Source organism: Bidens hawaiensis, unplaced genomic scaffold (genome assembly GCF_021521415.1).
Source record: "Bidens hawaiensis isolate Kalapana, Puna unplaced genomic scaffold, B.hawaiensis_p1.1 tig00012466_1, whole genome shotgun sequence".
NCBI classification, from domain to species: domain Eukaryota; kingdom Viridiplantae; phylum Streptophyta; class Magnoliopsida; order Asterales; family Asteraceae; genus Bidens; species Bidens hawaiensis.
The window spans coordinates 690,171-705,459 of NW_027492016.1; the positions used below are offsets into that span (position 1 = coordinate 690,171).

A 15,289-nucleotide genomic window follows, 5' to 3' on the forward strand; every position below is an offset into this window, starting at 1 on the left:
CATCAAGGGTTGTGCAAAGATGAACAAGTTTTCCGAGTCGGTTAACTCCTTCTTCTCCGGCGGCGATCAGCTTCCATGGTGCTCTCGTGATATCATTGCGGTAAAACCCCTAATCACTCTTTGATTCGCTTCTCTTCCGTTATTATTCGATGATTCATGATCAACTGTGCCTGCCGAATATGCGTGTTTATTATTACGTTTTATAATTGAAGGCTTTGGCTTCTTCCATAAGGGTTTAATGTGCTTTTGCATAATTACTAAACCAAATATATAATGTTAAATAACTGCCCTAATTTTATTTTCTCTTCTGAGATGAATTTGTGAATTTAAGCATTATGTTATCATATTTGAATTTGAAGTTGTTATGAATGCTTTATATAAATACAAGTATTAATATAATAGTTATTTTTAATCTTAATTTAAGTGATCTTTGATAATATTACTTACTGAACAGGGTTGTGAGAAAGAAGTTGCTGAGGCTGCAAATGATGCATCTGATGAGGCCAAGAGTGAGGGCATCATGCGCTTGTCGTGGGCTTTGGTTCACTCTAGGCAACCTGAAGATGTGCAGCGTGGAATAGCTATGCTTGAAGGTTATATAATAATAAAATAATATTGTAGATTAGTGTATCGGTATATGTAATTTAAAATCATAAGCTAATTAAACTTGTGTCTGCAGCTTCAATAGTCAACACCAACAGCCCGTTGCAAAAGAGAGAGAAAATCTATCTGTTGGCGGTTGGATATTACCGAAGTGGTGATTTTGCAAAGAGTAGGATGCTCCTTGAACAAGCTTTAGAGGTTTATTTATTTTTCTTTATCATTGAGAGAACAAATTATTGTTGTTTTCAGCTTTTGATCTACCTAATAAAGAAGATTTAGTATTTACATTTTTAAATTCATATTAATCTAGATTGCACCTGATTGGAGTCAAGCTTTGTCACTTAAGAAGGCGATAGAAGATCGCATCACTAAAGGTTGGCCTTCAATTTGTTTTTTATTGTGTCATAAACATCGAATTAATGATTAATATGATTATGCAGATGGTGTGATTGGAATTGGTATTACTGCTACTGCTTTTGGACTTATAGCTGGTGGGATTGCTGCAGCGTTGATCAGGAGGAATTAGTTAACTTCTATGACTGCATTAATAATATCACTCAAACCTTTTTAAGGATTAACACGGTTCCATCTTTTGTAATTTACTGGTAATGAGTTATGCAGCCTCTTTAGTTTTAACTAGTGTTTGTTGCTTGGCAGAAGGTATTTACCTTGTTTTTTTTCTAATAATGCAGTACATAGTAGATCGGTTATTAACGCGCTCAGTTTGCAAATGTATCGTTTTAGGCTTTGAATCATCGTTGCTGTGATTGAATTTTTTGGGTGCAAAAACGTATCTGTAAACTTGAATTATGAAATATGCAATTCTTGGAAAGGGCAAATATGCAATTCTTCTGCTCTGTTTCAAATAAAGTCATAAATATGTGAAATTTGAGTTAGGATCGGGATTTGAGAAATGATTTGGGTTCAATCTGGGTTATGGCCTTTTGATAAGGCTGTTCGTTGTGGTCTCAAGTGGGAGACGCCATCCGGCCACCTCACCCGTTAAAGGGACGCCAAACAACACTCCATTTGTAACTTCGGCACCAAACCATTTTTTGCCCTCTAGCGCCATTCCCTCTTGGTGGGTGGGATTTACTTCAAACAACCAATGACTTTTAAAAAAAAATTATTTAAACCTATTAAACCACCACGTTTGAATTAGTGGGTGACTAGTTATTGGCCCACTACCTATGTGTCCATGATAACAAGCTCTTGCTTGTTATCACATAACACGCAACCTAAGCTTAATTAGTTAATTTGTTAATGAAATACAATACAACCCGTATCTGATCTGGCCCACTGAGCCAAGATCCGGTCCACTTGACTTGGAACTGGCCCACTATAGGCTGGACTAAGCCTAGGGGTGCATAAAAAACCCGAACCTGGAACCTGACCCGAAAAAATACCCGAAACCGGTTTTTTATACCCGTACCTGACCCTATCCATAGGGTACGAATAGGGTATGCATTTTAGAACCAAAACCTGTACCCGGAACCGGACCCGATTTTATACCCGGTAAATACCCGAAACCCGGAACCGGGTTTTTCCAATACCTGAAACTGGGTTTTTTAAATACCCGATCTATACCCGAAATTACCCGAAAATAGCCCTAAAAATTGTAACCCCTTAAAAGAAATCTAATCTATACTTGAAAAAAAACCCGGAAAAAACCCCAAAAAATCCAAAAATAGGGTTTTCAATACCCATAAATAGGGTATTTAAATACCCGGTTTTAGAATACCCAATTCTATACCCGACCCGAACCCGATGCATAGCGTATGGTTTTAGAGACAATACCCGGACCCGAACCCTATCCGGGTATTACCAATACCCGATTTTTCAATACCTGGTCACACCCGAACCCAGTTCCATACCTGAACCCGGGTATTTGAAAAACCCGATTTGTGCACCTCTAACTAAGCCTTCCGATCAGAATCCATATAGCGTATCATGTTGTATGTTGTAGATGATAATAACTAACAATGATTATAAAAATAAAAAATAAAAAAAAAAACTAATTGCTCTAGGTGAGACTTCAACCCTCCACCTCCCACTATGGTCACGGAACCTCCCATAATGAAGTCATGGAACTATCGCCGGACAAATTAGCCTTTGGTATTGGTTTTGCTAATTTGCTAAATGAGTCTGGAATTTAGTGGGTGGGATGAATTGAAATAAAAAAAAAAAAAGTAAAAAATTGAAGTCTTTCACAATTTTAAAACATGTTGTATTCTTTACTTATGAATTTGAGGGATTTTAACTAGACCTTGTTATTTATAACATGCACGTCTGAAAACCAAGATTATGAAGTAATACAAACTTTAGGTTTTTACATTTTAATAGTATAAAGCATACACGAAACAAACGAAAGAAAAATAAAACTTGTAGTAAAAACGGTTAGATTCCTTTGTTTAAAACCAACCGAAAACCGGTTCCAATACTCCCAACCCACGTCCTTAGGCTTAGAACCCTTTCACGTTCCATGTACCCACGTTTCATCCGTTACCAACACATCCATTCTCCTTATCTTCTTCATTCACAATCTCAATCACCCCCATCATATCATGTCAGACTTCCAAATCACCAAGAAATGGAGGGAAAAAACCAAACTCTTACGATCAATCATCCACGGCACACTTCTCAGCAACAACAAGTTCAAACTCAACTTCAAGTTCAAGTCATTTTCTCTTCATGCAGATGATCATAAGGTTCACGACAGTGTTGATCATCACCAGTCTCCTGTGTTTTGTAAACTCGGGTTGCTGCCCTCGTTGGCTCGGGTTCCTAGCCAAGGGTTGAAGAAGATCGGTCGAGCGGTTTCGATGCGTAAACATGAAGATGAAGAAGTTGGGAGTTTGGAACTGTGCAAGAAGAGGATAATGATGGGGAAGAAGTGTCGACCGTTGAATGTATCGGGTGCTCTTCATTATGATAAGAATGGTGTTTTGGTACCTGAAGCATTGTAGTTTAGTAGCTTTTGTATTTTGTTAACTAACTATTACTAGCTTAAGTTTTACTGCTTTGGTTTAGTGTTTGTTGCATGTTATCATACATATTACATAATCAAATTGCTAAACACAATCATTGTCTAGGAACATTAACACGTACTTTTATATTTAATCGTCTGATGAAGCAAGAGCCGAGTGTAATGAAGAAGGATTTTCTCAGACAAAATGGATAAAATCAGTGGCAAATCTAAAAGAAAAGTTGAGGGGCAGCTCGGGCTAAAAAGATTATAAATAAAATAAAAAATAAAAAAAAAGATGTACTAAAAATGAACTTCCCCAAGAAAATTGATGGTCAACCTTGGATAAATTGTTCTCTACTCGTCGCTTTTTTTCTTTCTAATGCTCAACTAAAAGATACACCAATTATGAAATCGAAATCGGTCTGTAAAGAGTTGATTAACTGAAAGTAGTTCACAAATCACAACCATTTTCATCCACAGATAACCACTCACTTTTCTCCTAATTAAACACCTTTTCTTTTTGGCAAGCAATTCAGTCAAGACCAATATATATTACAAAGTAGTAGAAAACTGTAACGGAATCTCAACTAATACAATAAAACATAAAACGAAGAAACCGAATGTAGGGAACAGAATGACAACCTTGGGAGCGATGCTCGAGGCTTTAGATCAAGAATCATTGGCAACTATGGTGGCAGCTTGGGTTTTGGCTTCAGAAATGCAAATGTGAAATGCTATGAGGGCCAAGGCCGGGTTGTGTTTGCATCGAAAGAACCACATAACGAGAGATCCAATTGTCTTTAAAATTTGATGTACTGAATGCAAAACATGACACCATCTTGGTAGCTATTATCATATATATTATGTTTTATTTCATCATTGACAGTATGAAAAGAAACTGATTATTGGTACACACAGCAATCACTCCATACAAAAATACATTATACCATAATACCAAATAATTATTGATGTTCATGCCATAACACATGCCCTGTTTATCCAACTTTTCCAATCCTTAAATAAACCGGATACGTCAGGCACTTTTCGCCATTATCATCTTCTTTCCAAGCACTTCTAAACTCTTCAATCACACCATCATTCAACAACTCCACGCCCTTCTCTTTAGCCGTTTGGTACGCCGACCACGACCTAATATACGTAAAGAAATCACTCAAACTCATCACCTGCTTCGTTTCAAACTCAAACGGGCCAGTGTTATCACATCCATCCACCGGTTCAAAAGGAAATTTGACACTCGTATACTTGTCATCCACCAATCCACGCTGTGATTCCCAATAAGGTTTTGATTCCGAGTAAAATTTTTGGAACACAGGATCGAATTGGTCGTCGATTTTTGGAATAGTGTAGCACCATGCTGCGATTACACCGTTCGGTTTCTTCAGTATCCATTTGACTTGATTGTAGAAGGCGTCGTTATCGAACCAATGGAGTGCTTGAGCAACTGTAACCAAATCGACACATGATTCTGTCCCGATCTTTTCTTCTAACTCAGACCTTGAAATACTGGCGGAAGTACATTCGTAACGAACGTTCGGGAGCTTTGGAGCGAAATCTAGCTGCGATTTGCTTGTATCGGTGCCAATTACGGTTTTGAATATGCTCGCAAGCTATGAGGAACACATACAATCGATCACGAAATTCAGTTGCTAGTAAATAAATAAGGATGCGCCTTTTATTATCGAATACTGGTACTGTTACTATACAGTACTAAACTGGATCAGCATGTTTTCGGTTTTGGTATCATCTGGTTTTGGTATTTTCAATGATTCCTGTACCCATAGGTACCGAACTGAAAAAGTTGGTACCGTATTATTTGATTTATAGATTCACTCAGTTTGGGTTTCTATAATTTTTGGTACGGTACCGGTGCAGCACCTACACAGTACCAAACCTATATTCGTTTTCCATGTTACCAGTACCCACCGGTGTCAAGCTGAGAAAATCAATACAGTATTTGGTTTATACTTTCCCCCATTTCCGGTTTTGATATATTTTTTCTGGGATGGTACTGGGGATAAATAGGTCTGAGTTTTAATAATTGCATCGAATACTTTTTGATTGGATCAAATACAATGATTTTTATTGTGAGAAGTATACAAATAACTAGAGGAATTATGTGACGTAATTATTAATATTGAATAATTTTGAAGTAGAATAGTTATAATTTACTTTTTCAGCTCGTAAGTACCAAAGTTTCGTTTTTAGTAGGATTGACTTTCCTATTCAAGAAGATTGCGGTGCAGCTTGTTGCCCGTTTGTCTGTCTCATGATTGTAATCTTTTATTTAAAAAAAATAAGAGTAAGTACACTTGTACACTGTCTTGTAAAAAAAAAAAAGAAGAAGCTGTAATCATAGTAGCTATTTATAACTTTATTAGTTTAGTAGGTTAATTTTATTTATATGCAATCCCCACTAAAGTAACATAATAGCGGTGAGGGGGTTTTGAAATAACTTACGGAGGTGGCGGCCTGGCCGCTGCCGGTGCCGACGTCCCAAACGACGTCGTGGGTGGGGGACTTGGAGGCGATGAAATCAAAGAGTTGTTGTGGATAGCCTGGTCGAGTCTTCCAGTATTGCTTTGCTTGCTTGAAGAACAGATCAGCCATAGTTAATAACCTAGGAAGTGGGTTATCTCCTTGTCAGCCGCCTCAAAATGGTACAAATTGAGTTTTAGGATATTTTGGGATTTATAGACTCATAAATTACCCAATGTTTTGAAAAGTATTATACGCTTGGGAAAATCATGAAGATACATACACAAATTGATCTTTTCTTTGATGTTGATAAAACAACCATTCACTTGTAGCCATTCAATTAACAGTTTATTATAAAATATGGGTGTATAAGTCATCATTTAAAAAAAAGTAATCTATAATATATATAATTGAAAACCCTAAAATCCTACGTGTCGTGATATAGTCGCTCCCCCTTTTATGAAAGCCAACAGATTGTTTGATTTTTAAGTGGAGGCCTCTCATTGATTTAACCCAAATTTATGGGTATGGGTCTTACCAAAACCTGATAGCTCTTAAACATGTTATAACATCTCATTAAATTAAAAATTAATCTTACGAATTATTTGATAAAAAAATCCTATACAATAGGGATATACTAAAATTTAATATCCAATTTAAAAAGAAAAAGATATTATTTATAATTAATAAACAATTTTATAGTAAAAAACATAAGCGGGTCATGTGTCACCAAATCCTGATAGCTTTTAAACGGGTTGTAACATACCATTTTTTTATGAAACTCTTTCATCATCAAACCGTAAGTATATTATTAACTTTCCTATAATAAAGAAAATTAAAATCCAAAAAGTAAATATTAAAAAATGAAAAATGTAAAATAAGCATTCTCTCAAGCCATCAGATTGCTTTATTTTTAAATGAAGGCTTCTCACGCATTTGACTCGAATTCACGGGTAAAGGTCTCACTAAATCCATATAGCTCTTAAACGGGTTATAACATCTCATTATATTAAAAATTAATCTCATCAAATATTTGATATAAAAATCCTATAAATTAGGGATATGCTAAAAATTAATATCCTATTTTATTTAAAAAAAGATATTATTTATAATTAAGAAACAATTTTATAATAAAGAAAATAAATGGGTAATGAGTATCACCAAACCCAGATAGCTTTTAAACCGGATTATAACATATCATTTATTTGTGAAACAATTTCATCATCAAACCTCAAGTATATTAATTATTAACTTTCTTATAATAAATAAAATTAAAATCCAAATAGACATATATAAATATTAAAAACAAATAATGTAAAACAACCTCCGTAATACAGGGGATAAAATCTAGTATATGTATAAAGAACGATAAGAATAAGATATTCCCACGTGCATTAATTTTATTAGTTGTTATTGTAAAACCCATTAGGTTTTTTTGTGTCCGTTGAAACCTAGCTACTCGTGTTCTCCAATTTTGCCGGTTGGATTTGCCTATTTTAGTGACGGCTTAATTTCATTGTCTATTTTGTTAATTTTAAAGGTAAAGTTTTCTATTCTCATGATTTTCATTATTCTATTTGCAATCGACATTTAAAAACTGTTATAGGATCCATGATCCTAAATTAAAGAAACAATTTATGATTGATAATTGAAGTGAATGCAAATAATTTAGTACTTTTATGCCACATCAACAATTTTAAGGTTATTATTAAAGTTTGATTTGCATCACCAATTTCTTATGTTTTTTCTTCCAACAAATCTCTTTAATACGAAATTTGTTGGGTTTAATTTTGATGGGTTCTTTGACGGGTTACCAGAAACGGGCCATGGGTTCTTCGATGGGTCATAACAGTTTGCATGTTAAAGTTTTGATTAAGAGGTGGACCTAGTATTATGGAAGTGTGTGGAGTTGTGGACCATAAAAGTAGGACTAGTTGTTTATTTGTTTTCTATTTAAATGCATGTATTTGGTTGTTTTGGATAATGAATTAAGTTGCATTTCAAATGTTATTGTTCTTTCTTTTCTAAAACTTAGGTACAAACTCCTGAATCATTTTGTGTGTGTTATATTTGAGGCTAAACCAACAAAATTTTTATGAGAGTTAACACAGGCCACATAATCATATTACAAATATCACAATAATATTACGAAAGGATAAACTTACGTATTTATTCCCCATAAGTATTCTAAGTAATAAAAACTTAAGTAGTTGAATTAAAATTATATTTTGCAACGCAAATGAAAGAACCAAGAAGATTAAGAAAAAGTAAAACTGTATTTTTAATGTGGCTGAGATATTCGAAATGAACAAATCTCAAAAGTGCTTTTGTCGGCAGAATATATTCAACGTGTCATGATGTGGATGGGGTTGCAAGTTTTGTTGGCTTGTAGCGGGTCACGTGTCAGTATTTAGCTCGGCTCCGGTCTTGTCATTGTAAAATAACACATGCACGCTACCTCATATCCATTTTCATGTTGTAAAAATCCTGCGTGGACACCCATGGAAAGAAACCCATCCGTGATGAACAGATCTACTCGTCACGGATGGATGGATGAGGTGTCTCCTTAAAAATCATTTTTTTTTTATTTTTTTGTTTTTTTTAATAATTTTCATCTAATTTTTGTTTTTACTTTTATCTTTTCCGTTTCTTATTCTTCTTTAAACTCGTGTAATATGCATGAGTGCAATATGCTCTAACCTAGTTCTTAAAGGGGAAATATGTATTCATAGGTATTACTCATGCATCAATCAATCATGTACCGTCATCTCAATTATATCCGTAATTATCCACAAACCACATAATTACTGATAGCACCTACCTACAAGTATCCCAAAACTTTTTTAAATCATTTTAATTCTTCAATAGTCAACAATAAAACAATTTATGTGATTAACATTTGTCATGGATTGAAGCCATACACCTTACCCACATGAAGCGGGATGGTGCTGCCATATGATTTAGAAGCCATACAACCTACCATATAGGTGCCCCGTTTGCTTAATATTAGTGTTGTACGTTTACCTAGCTAATATTGTTTTGCTAAAATATTATTGGAATATTGGTTTTAAATAATCCCAACTATGGCCTATTGGTAAATATCAGTCCCAATTTTACACTTGCCTACTGACCGTCCCAACTATTGATGTATTTGTTTTTAACGGGCCGCGACTAACGGATGTTAACTCCGTTAGTGATTTGCTAATGTGGACCTTCTTCTCTGGCCGGAAACCTGCAACTTGCCTCCATTCTCCCTAATATCGTCACACCGTCTCCCTCCCTCTTCAAAAAACATCAAAAATTAGAAAATGAAGTAGATTCATCATCTTTCTTGGCCAATCCCTATATACCAAACTTGATTTTATTTTCAAAAATTTGAAATCAATGTTACACGATTTACAAAATAAACATAGGCTTTTGTTAAAAGGATAAAAACGAGTCGAATGATGTGTCAATTTACCTCGAATGGTGCACGATTGACGAGGGTGGACTTCGCCGGAGACAACAACGGCGGCACGTCGGTTAGGTTTCGAATGAGGGGAAAGATAGAGAGAGATGGTGTAACGATATTAGGGAGAATGGAGGCGAGTTGCAGGTTTCCGGCCGGAGAAGAAGGTCCACGTCAGCAAATTACTAACGGAGTTAATATCCGTTAGTCGCGGCCCGTTGAAAACAAATACATCAATAGTTGGGACGGTCAGCAGGCAAGTATAAAGTTGTGACTGATATTTACCAACATGCCATAATTGGGATTATTTAAAACCAATATTCCAATATTATTTGATATATGTTTGATAACCGGCTAATAAGGTTTATACTACAACGTGTGAAACGACATGGTGCATTTTGGGAAGAATAAGAATCATTTAAAGCAAAAGGATTAAGACTAGAGGGATGTTGGATAGCCAATGTTGCAAGCAAATTACTTATTCCCTGAACTACATTTTGGGAAGAATAAGAATCATTTAAAGCAAAAGGATTAAGACTAGAGGGATGTTGGATAGCCAATGTTGCAAGCAAATTACTTATTCCCTGAACTAGAATGTACACTTTTGACTGCTTTATATTCACCATCTTAAGCACTTCTTCATTTCAAGCAAAGCAATCAATTCAAGTAACCAGTTTAAGCAATGTCTTTAATAGCACCACAAAGGTGACCGTCTCTCTCTTTCTCTATTTTAGATATTTATACACACAATCACACTTATGTTTGTACTCGTCTAGGTGACAAGGCCCTAATCAAAGGTCATGTCATTCGGTTGTTTTCATTAAGGTAATAGTGACTATGTTGTGATATTAGTTACCTAAGGCCTAAGTTTAGTTTAGCGGAACGTTCGACCACGGAATTCGTCTTGTGATTCTAAATGCCATATAAGTTGCTTTAACATGTTAAATGGCTATGCTAAGCCCACACGACTCCAAACATGACATGAAGCCAACATCTTGTGACACATGAACCCGTAATATGAAATGACTTTTCATACGTTGACATGAACATGAGAAGTTTTAAAGTTTTATTTTGTTATTATTTTAGCATATTAATAATCTAAATTATAAGCTTTTAACAAAAAAAGAAAATTACATATGCATATAAAAAAAATTAGGTTTTAAGTTATAGAACTTAATGCTCAAATTTGTTATATCTTTTAACTTTTGAGTTAAAACAGGTAAATATAAACATATGAAAACGTGAGTCCGTTAAATCGACTTGAACATAGCTCATTTAACTAGGCGCCGTGCTCGACTCGACCCAAACCCAAACTGACAACCCATTCACTTAAACTCAAGTGCGTGAATTCCGTCTTACTAGAAATCATCATACACATGCAAATGCCTTATTCATATTGATGCAATCTTTTGGAATTTAGGGGGCATTAGGCCACTCTTTAGTTTGGATCCACGAGGAGATGGACCACTGATCCTCAAGTAGTCAAGTTTGGATCCGATGAAGGCCATCGTAATAAATCAACTGTTGTTCATAAGCTAACAGGATGATCAATCGTTTGCATTCTATTTCAAACTTTGTACGTAACTTAGTGTGTTATTTTCTATATTTTAACTATTAACATGTGTATATATGCTAGAGGACCCCTTACTCGAAGAGCGATCATGTATATGGATTTGCAGAAATAAAAAGATCAGTGAAATTATGTGTTTTTTTAACTCTTCTTTGCAATATTCCCGCTTATCCATATATATACACCAGTACATCACTCAAGTAATAAGTCACTTATCAGGAACTTATAAATTTGATTATTTGGTAGTCTCTTAATGACTCCATTAAAAGGGTATCTCTGAATCGCTTTGTATTTTGTTCAGTAAAAAAAAATTCTTAATGTTTTATGGAACCTCTTAATATCTCTTAATAGCTAAGTTTTAGAGAGCTAGGCTTATTTATGATTCAGCACAAAAGTGCCAAACGTCCCCTTAATTATATGATACTAACTCTCTAATCTACTTTGTACCATTTGGGCAACAGAAACACGTACACAAACTCAACTGAGATGATGGAGATGTCTGAAAATGAGGACGTAATGATTGAAATTCGTGATACTAATCCGGTCAGCACCAACATCGGCTTAGTCAAGGAGTGGGATGGCTTCATAAGAGGTAAAGAGGTCACCAACCGCTATGACCGCGAACGACGCATGGAACGAGTGCCACCACTACTGAAAAAGGGCGAAAAAGGTCACAGAAACCAAGAATACTATGACCCCGCGGTCGTTTCACTCGGCCCTTACCACCATAACCAACCCGAACTAGCCCAAGCCGAGAAGTACAAACGCATTACCCTAAAGGAATTCCGCATTGGCTGCGGTAAAACCATCGGTCACTTATACAACAAGGTATTTGAAGTGGTTAAAGATGCTAGAAAATGCTACGATGGTTCTACGGATGGTTACACCGATGAGGAGTTTGCTCGAATGATGTTACGCGATGCTTGCTTTGTTTTATTCTTCATAGATTGCATATCTCGAGCGAACAATAAGTTCTTGCTGAATAACGAGTATTTGGGCGCGCTAGGGTTCGCAAACGTGGCCCGTGACATATTCTTGTTAGAGAACCAAATCCCGTTTGTTGTACTCGAAGTTCTATTAGATATAAGATTCAGTGATAAAGGGGAAGATGCTCTGAACCGGTTCTTTAACTACTTGAACTACGGTGAGGTGATGAACAGGAGAGAAAAGGTTCTTGAAGACAAGAAGCCACTTCATCTTCTTGAGCTTTACAGGTATCATTAAAGACAATATATTATTTTGGGTTTATTGTACGTTATGTTATATTACATAATCAGAAAGATATTAGATTATCAGTATTTCAACCTCGAACTTGTGACGTACGTATCATGTGTTATTGATAACTCTTTATTTTGTTTTTATTAAAACAAAAAAGATTGGCAACTAAAAATAAATGAAAATGCATTGATGATATAACAATGTCTTTGAATGATTTTTAGCTTAAATGTGCTTTTGTTTTGTTGTATTGTTTTTTCTTTAACGTGGCAATTGCCTCATAGTATATATATACCAAGGAACATAGTCAGGTACTTCTAATTGTTTTAAACTTTTAATAATGTGACGATAGATATATACTAGCTAATTCCTAACTGATATATTAATAATAGGACTTACTTCATCTCAATTCCTGCTTCTGGCCTCGGTTCCACCCATAATTCAACCGGTTCGACCCTGCGCCGAATATGGAATAAAGAGCCAAAACACTCAGACGACGATTACAATTATGTAAAACGAAATCGATCGTTTGCTTCGGTTATGGAACTCAAAGCTAAAGGGATTTTCTTGAAACGCATCGACGACAACGAGTCTTCAAACGAAGACATTAAGTTTGTGTCACATTGTTGCTACGGTGAGCTTGAGCTTGTGCGTCGCGCAGTGTCCGCGAATACCAAAGCCATTTACTTGAACATGATTGCGTACGAGATGTGCGCACATAACCCAAACGACTTCAGGATTTCGACTTACATTCGAATAATGAAGTCGTTGGTTATTCAGCGGGATGATGTGAAGGAGTTGAGGAATAATAATATATTGCTTCATAGTCTAGGACGTGACGAAGAAGTGGTGAAGATGTACGATGAGATTGAAGCACCCGCGGTTAATCTTTACATGTTTAGCCAGCTCCGACGAGAGATCGAGAAGCACTGCAAGAGTAAGTATAAGACGTGGGCGGCGGAGCTGATTAACGTGTACTTTAGTAGTCCGTGGAAGACAATGGCGTTGTTGGTGGCTTCGGCTATTCTGTTTACAAGTTTTCTTCAGACTTACTTCACCATCAGGCCGCTTCCGGATGACTCCAATGCGGATACGATTAAGCTTCTTAAACAATGCATATATCACTTGAAGCCTCCCACAAAGCCTGCTTGATTTCAAGTACGGTACATTCTTATAATAATAAACGCCTTCAAGTTTTTCAAGTATTTCTTTTGAAGTTTTGTGTGAGTTTTATATTTGGTATGGATTTCTTTTGCCATTTTTGTATTATTAAAAGGTGAAAACTACCAAATTTGGTAGTGTTTGTACTTTGTATTATAAGAGTGTACCAAATTTGTTTTTATTTGTGTTTATATATTATAAAGTGTAACAAATTTAGAATTTTGTTTGTAACGTTTTAAGTAATCAATATTACATTATTCTTTATCTGAAAAATTTATAGTGTTTCTAATTATTTTTCTTGTGTCCTCTATGCCCAAGTTATGATTTTGTATGTGACTTTTATTTAATAAAATGATTCGGTTCATTGCATGATATTGCATATGATGTTGGCAATGATACAAACTTCAATTTTTTTTTTAACTTTTTGAGGTTTTATTATAGAAGAAGGATATCATTCATAGAAAATTGACAAATGGTAACTCGTTACTAGCTATGTAACCGAATCAAACTTTATTGCATTGCTTGACTAGGAACCCGTTTATATCCATTAATTTGATGAGAAAATAAACTCTTGTTCGTTCATTTACGTTCATGAACATAGTTACTATTATTTATGGTTGTTCATTTACGTTCATTCTTTCATATATTCGTTTAAAAGTTATTAGTGACTAGTCTCATCATGTATCAACCAATCTTCACAGTCAAATTTTGAAACCAAGACTTAGGTTACTGACTAATGACTACGTACAAGAACACCTTCGTTTTCCCTGTTTATATTCGTACATTTAACTTCACTTAGAATATTAACAAAAGAATATAAACGAACTCAAAACACATTTGCTTTCTTAAAAGATAACTGAAGTAACGCACTTGTAGTTGTAGACTTGTAGTTGTCCTCCTGTCCAATTGTCCAGTCCATACTATAACCATATTCTTATAACCCATAACAGCTATATGGGCCCGATAGGCCCAACAGTTCCCAGAATGGTCCGGTCTAATAAGCAAAATGGTTACATTTTAAAGATCTACAATTTGTGGACACAAAACCAATTTAAAAATTAAAACCAACAAAATTTGTTTTAAACTTATTCGAATCAAATCAAGAAAATCAAAACTGGATCTGATCTGTCCAAACGGTTTATTTAGAAACCAGTTTATAAGAGAAAAAATTTGATCAACTCGGTTTCAACCAGTTTCATCCTATTTAAATCTCTATTTTTGATATAAAATAAAAAAGACGTGCTCTGCAATCTAGACATGACAAACTTACAGTATCAATGAACCTAACAAATATAGGCGGAATGCACTTATGATCTGCTTCATAAATGGGAGATTGGCTCGAAATCTCATTGTGAGATTAGGGATTCGTATATATTATCACACGCATAAACATAAGTGAGGAAACTCCTGATTCTAAATAAAAAGAACCCCTATGAAGGTACCCTTGGGCACCAATGACGTTCTTCTTGTTTGAAATTGGGATTACCTCTCTCTTAATATGATATTCTTTTTGCTATTTTTCAAACCGACGAACCAAATCGATTATGGACCAGTTTCATCCAAATCGATTTCATTATAAGACTATGTGTTGTGGTTGTAGGAATATGGGTAACCTTTTATATTAAAATTAATACAAATAATAACGATACTCTCGTTATTAACATGATAAAATAAGTAGTACAAATACCGTAATACAAAATAAAAATAAACAATGAAAAACATAACAGATATGTTAAATGATTCAACTCAAGAACTTCAAATGATAAAGTCTTCAACTTGTTATTCAGCGACATCTTCTTGTAATCTCCCTGACAAGAACTTAAAAATA

General features: G+C 35.1%; 3 protein-coding genes across 3 annotated transcripts; 2 read left to right on the top strand and 1 right to left on the bottom strand.

Annotated features, from left to right (window-relative positions):
• On the top strand, nucleotides 1-1,175 carry LOC143541052 (mitochondrial fission 1 protein A-like). Its single transcript, XM_077033967.1, has 5 exons — nucleotides 1-100; nucleotides 455-593; nucleotides 680-801; nucleotides 914-977; nucleotides 1,044-1,175. Exons 1-5 carry the CDS (start codon nucleotides 20-22, stop codon nucleotides 1,127-1,129), a joined length of 492 nt encoding a protein of 163 aa, XP_076890082.1. The 5' UTR covers nucleotides 1-19; the 3' UTR covers nucleotides 1,130-1,175.
• Nucleotides 1,176-4,566: 3,391 nt separating this feature from the next.
• LOC143541053 (uncharacterized) lies at nucleotides 4,567-6,281 on the bottom strand. Its single transcript, XM_077033968.1, has 2 exons — nucleotides 6,050-6,281; nucleotides 4,567-5,199 (listed from the first exon to the last, which is right to left on the bottom strand). Exons 1-2 carry the CDS (start codon nucleotides 6,197-6,199, stop codon nucleotides 4,567-4,569), a joined length of 783 nt encoding a protein of 260 aa, XP_076890083.1. The 5' UTR covers nucleotides 6,200-6,281.
• A 3,893-nt stretch (nucleotides 6,282-10,174) lies between these two features.
• LOC143541054 (UPF0481 protein At3g47200-like) lies at nucleotides 10,175-13,457 on the top strand. Its single transcript, XM_077033969.1, has 3 exons — nucleotides 10,175-10,220; nucleotides 11,547-12,299; nucleotides 12,693-13,457. Exons 1-3 carry the CDS (start codon nucleotides 10,198-10,200, stop codon nucleotides 13,450-13,452), a joined length of 1,536 nt encoding a protein of 511 aa, XP_076890084.1. The 5' UTR covers nucleotides 10,175-10,197; the 3' UTR covers nucleotides 13,453-13,457.
• Nucleotides 13,458-15,289: the final 1,832 nt, after the last annotated feature.

Coding starts and splice junctions, on each gene's coding strand:
- LOC143541052 (XM_077033967.1), top strand. CDS start 20: ATGAACAAGTTTTCCGAGTCGGTTAACTCCTTCTTCTCCGGCGGCGAT. Junction 101..454: donor GCTCTCGTGATATCATTGCG/GTAAAACCCCTA, acceptor CTTACTGAACAG/GGTTGTGAGAAAGAAGTTGC. Junction 802..913: donor TCCTTGAACAAGCTTTAGAG/GTTTATTTATTT, acceptor ATATTAATCTAG/ATTGCACCTGATTGGAGTCA.
- LOC143541053 (XM_077033968.1), bottom strand. CDS start 6,199: ATGGCTGATCTGTTCTTCAAGCAAGCAAAGCAATACTGGAAGACTCGA. Junction 5,200..6,049: donor GCGGCCAGGCCGCCACCTCC/GTAAGTTATTTC, acceptor TGTTCCTCATAG/CTTGCGAGCATATTCAAAAC.
- LOC143541054 (XM_077033969.1), top strand. CDS start 10,198: ATGTCTTTAATAGCACCACAAAG. Junction 10,221..11,546: donor TCTTTAATAGCACCACAAAG/GTGACCGTCTCT, acceptor TTTGGGCAACAG/AAACACGTACACAAACTCAA. Junction 12,300..12,692: donor CATCTTCTTGAGCTTTACAG/GTATCATTAAAG, acceptor TATTAATAATAG/GACTTACTTCATCTCAATTC.